Below are 4,884 nucleotides of genomic sequence, written 5' to 3'. Positions count from 1 at the left end.
CAGTTTAGGAGTACCAATTAGTTATGGTACGGATTTTAAGAAATTGGTGGAGTGTGTAATAAATGAAGTGAGTTGGTGGAAAGTGAGATGCTTTGACTTTTTGGTTTTTTTTTTTTTTGAATTTATTTTTCTGTAGATAATGACATTTGAGTGTAATTTTAATGAATAATGAGGTAAAATTTTATGTCCAAATATGGAAGATTCTAAATGTGACTCCTAAACTGGGATAAACTTTTATAGTAAAATATGACTCTTAAACGGGACGGAGGGAATATCTAGTTAAAATTGAGCATGATGATTATTTAAAAATAATATTGTAGCATTAAATGAAAATATTGTGATGAATCCATAATAATATGCATTTTAGTTTAATATAATTTTTCGTATTTTAATCCCATAAGTAATTTTACTCCGATCATTTACATCAAATTCAAATCCAAATATTTCATGCCTACCTACATTTTATACCTTTTCAATTACACCCACATACTTATTTGAATTACACATTTATCTACAACATTATCTTAAAAATTAATATACACTTCACGTGCTATGATAAAATTAAAACATAAATCAAAACATATTTAAAAACATTGTTGAAAAAAGGAGCCATAAATAACCACCCATCATTCATTACAATGGAGTTCCTAGATTGGGTATAGTTCCTAAACGCGTAAAGTTCCAATCCAAACCTCATTGATTGGTGTACTAAACGAGACTCAAATATTGCTATAAATACTAGGGTGATGTGCATATAAAAAATATAAGAAAATACACCAATATTTCTCTCACTTCCAATATGCCTTCTCAAAATCTTACTATACCTCCAATATGCCTTCTCAAAATCTTGCAATACCTCTCGCGATTTTTACCATCTTTAAGATGGTATCAGACTGCAGAATCAGCCACGAGCCCTTGCCTTCCTAAGAAATCCCCAAATCTCAATCAAGTCCCTTCTCCTTTCAGTAAACCTGCCACTGCTCCGAAGAAGACCAGCGGCGAATCTGTCACTGCTCCGAAGAATTCCAACGGTGAATCTGCCACCGACTCCAGCGGCGAATCTGCCACCGAGTCCGCCACACACAGCCATGATCGGAGTGAAGAAATTCATGGACTTTTGGCCGCTGCACAATCTATATCCGCTGCTTCCCGTGGCCCAACCGTCGACGGACGGAGTACGATTGCTAAAGCACCAGAGATTGTTGAAATCATGGAATTTGCGGTGTCGGAAAGCAACCAACAGATGCAGGCATGTTCAGCGTCTCCGGTGGAGAGTGAAGGAACGTCGGCGTCGGAGGTTGTGTGGTTGGGAAGTAGGAAGAAGCAGAGGAGGCGCCAGGCCAGCGCACCGACGGAGCGTCGGCGGAGCACCGATGCACCAACGCCTTCCGAAAGAAAGAGGAAGGTTGGGGAGGCGGCTACTGTGAAGGAATTGCAAAATTGGGGTTTTTCTAAAAACACCCCCTCCATTTTGCAAATAAGCCCCTCAAGCTTGAGAAAATCTGAAAATAAACTCCATTCCAAAACCCCCAGTCAATTTTGATATTACCAAATCCGCCCCAGTTGACCAAAAAATTGCAGAAAAAACCCCCTTTTGTCCAAATTTCCGAGAATACACCCCCAACTCTCAAAAATTCCAAGAACACACCCCAACCTTTTGAATTTCAGCCCTCCATCACCTGTACAAACACATTCCAGGCTTTAGCGTACTCATCTTCATCAAACATAGGACCTAAAGATCACCATTGGATTTTTGACTGTGGAGTAACCGATACCATGTCCTTTGATGCATCGGACTTCCTCAATATTTCCCAATCCACAAAAAGTTTTGTCCAAACTGCCAGTGGGGAGTTAGCACAAGTAGAGGGGGCGGGCACAGTCACTATCTCACCCACCCTTTGCCTCTCGAATTGTCTTTATGTTCCTTCTTTGTCCCACAAACTTTTGTCTGTTAGTCATGTAACAAGAGATCTGAACTGCAAGTTGCTAATGCAACCTCATTTTTGTTTGTTACAGTATAACAAGACTGGGACGATAGTTGGACGTGGCACTGGGCGATATGGACTGTACTACGTGGATGAGATAGCCCAACAGAGTACTGCGATGCTAACTCACGGACTAACTGACAGACAGATTTGGCTCTTGCATCGTCGGTTAGGGCACCCATCTATAAGTTATCTTCGCTTACTATTTCCCGAGTTAGTTTCTTCTACACATGTTTTAAATTGTGAAACTTGTGTTTTGGCAAAAAGTCACAGACATTCTTTCAAATTAAACAACACTAGAGAAAAAACACCTTTTGCTTTGGTTCGCTCTGATGTGTGTGGTCCTGCTCCGGTTACTAGAGGACAAGGTTTTCGATATTTTTGGTTGTTTATTGATGATTTTTCGCGTATGACTTGGATTTATTTTTTTTAAACAAAATCAGAAGTTTTTAAAGAAATTTACTGAGTTCTATCGTCTTGTCCAAACCCAGTATAACTTCAAAATCCAAATCCTTAGATCTGATAACGGGAGGGAATACGTGAACTCTAGGATGATATCTTTCTTCACTGAAAATGGCCTTGTCCACCAAACTTCATGTGCATATATACCAGAACAAAATGGGGTGGCCGAGCGAAAAAACAGATACATCCTAGAAATCACCCGTGCCCTCCTCATTGAATCAAACATCCCAAAGTCCTTCTGGCCAGAAGCCATCGCCACCCCCGTCTATCTTCTAAATCGTCTCCCCACAGGGATCCTTAACTTCAAAACTCATCTAGATGTCTTCTCTTTCCAAAACTCGGTACCATCCTCCCTCTATCTCGACACCAAAATTTTTGGCTGTATTGTGTTTGTCCACATCCCCAAACATGACCGTAACAAATTCTCACCTTGTGCTGTCAAATGTGTTTTCTTAGGTTATGGGAAAAATCAAAAAGGTTATCAGTGCTATGACCCTTCGACAGATCGTATGTACCACTATGTACTGCGATTTTGTTGAAAGCGAATACTTCTATAGCCAATCTAGCGGTCAAGGGGAGATTGAGTCAGAAAAATCGAGTAGTGACGCTCTAAATTGGCTACCTCTTTGGGGAGAAACCATTCATATGGAGTAGACTATGAAGAAACTTTCTCCCCTGTGGCCAAACTAAATACAATAAGAACTCTTTTATCTGTAGCTGCATATAAAGAATGACCATTATACCAGTTTGATGTTACAAATGCCTTTCTTCATGGAGAACTTGAGAAAAACAAGAAAGTCTATATGGAGGTCCCCCCCGGTTTTTGTGGAAAATTTGGAGAAGGACAGGTGTGCAGACTGAGAAAGATCCTTTATGGGTTAAAGCAATCCCCCAGAGTGTGGTTTGGAAGATTTTGCCAGACAATGTTCAAACATAGCTTCAAACAGAGCCATTCAGATCACACACTATTCCTAAAGAAAAGGAACGGATTAATAACATGTCTAATAATATATGTTGATGACATGATCATAACAGGGGATGATGCCGAAGAAATCCAAAATCTAAAGGAGAATCTTTTCAGGGAGTTCGAAATGAAGGATTTGGGAGCTTTGAAGTACTTCCTAGGAATTGAAGTGTTGAGATCCAAGCACGGAATATTCCTAAGGCAGAAGAAGTATGTACTCGACATGTTAGCCGAAACTGGCCTACTGGACTGCAAGTCCGCTGAAACTCCAATGGTACCCAACCATGGGTTGAAGATTGTGGATGGAGCTAAACCCACAAACCGTGAAAGATATCAACGGCTAGTAGATAAACTTATTTATCTTTCTCATACTAGGCCTGACATCACATATGCAATTGACATACTTGGATTTTACATGGTTTTAGAGGGTGGTTTTGTACGAATTTGATCATATTTGTCTATTATTGGACGTGTTTATATATACTTCTCTATTATGTTGGTATGCTGATCATTATGTTAAGAATGTGTAGAAAAAGGTACAAACTATGTGGATGTGCAACAGCCTTGGTTTGAGACAATTTTTACTGGAGATTTTGAAGTCCAATCAGCCTTAAATGCATATCAATCTCTTCGTCTTTGAAAGAGCTTCGCGTGGGTATCATACACGCTTCAATCGGAGTCCCGTAGAAGAAGTTATGACCGTTTTACGAACACTGCGCTGTCCAAAAAATTACACGCGGCCGGGTGAATTAACCACCCGGCCGGGTACTGTGTTTATGCGCTGAAAAGGTCAGAAAATGGTCGAAAATCATCACCCGGCCGGGTGAATTTTACTCTTTATAATTCTACCCGGCCAGGTACGTTATTTTGGCGTATTTTCTTGCCAAAAACGCGATTTTTGATGGGGGATTAAAGGGAAAAACGCCTAGGGTTCATGAGATTCTACGCTTACCGCCTCCAACACTCACACACACTCCCAAGAACATTTTGAGAGAGAGAATTGAAGATTGAAGTTGTCATTCCATAGATTCATTCTCACAGGAGTATCTTAATCTTTTCTTCATGTATTTCATAGATCTTTTGTTTTGAACATGGTTTTTATGAAGAACATGAGTAGCTAAACCCTTTATGTAGAATTCTTGGTGATGATGCATTAATTTCATAGTTTTTATCCAATTGATTTTGTTCTTACCTTGCTCTTGTAGTTAATTGATTATTCTTGGGTTTATTCCTTTCAATTGCTTGATCCCCACTTGATTGTGTAGGATTAATTAGATTAATCGGGAGATGAAATAATTAATCTGGAAATAGGAATAATTCACACCTTAATGCAATAAAACTCGAGAGAGTTGAGGTTTTGAGTGAGGTCTTTGACCTAATCGAGCTTTTGGGAGTTAGGGGTTTTAGGATTAGAAGGGGACTTCAATCCTAGCACCTAATCCGCAGGTTTCTCACCTCGGGAGGGGGTTTAAT

General features: G+C 39.7%; 1 protein-coding gene across 1 annotated transcript; it reads left to right on the top strand.

The window, feature by feature from the left end:
• Positions 1-625: 625 nt before the first annotated feature.
• Positions 626-3,092, top strand: LOC125186283. Its single transcript, XM_048082637.1, has 2 exons — positions 626-1,405; positions 2,017-3,092. The coding sequence occupies exons 1-2, from the start codon at positions 800-802 to the stop codon at positions 2,416-2,418; spliced, it is 1,008 nt and encodes a 335-aa protein (XP_047938594.1). The 5' UTR covers positions 626-799; the 3' UTR covers positions 2,419-3,092.
• Positions 3,093-4,884: the final 1,792 nt, after the last annotated feature.

The sequence above is a fragment of the Salvia hispanica genome, chromosome 5 (assembly GCF_023119035.1).
Source record: "Salvia hispanica cultivar TCC Black 2014 chromosome 5, UniMelb_Shisp_WGS_1.0, whole genome shotgun sequence".
In the NCBI taxonomy this organism is placed as follows: Eukaryota; Viridiplantae; Streptophyta; class Magnoliopsida; order Lamiales; family Lamiaceae; genus Salvia; species Salvia hispanica.
This window is presented reverse-complemented; position numbering and strand designations above follow the sequence as displayed.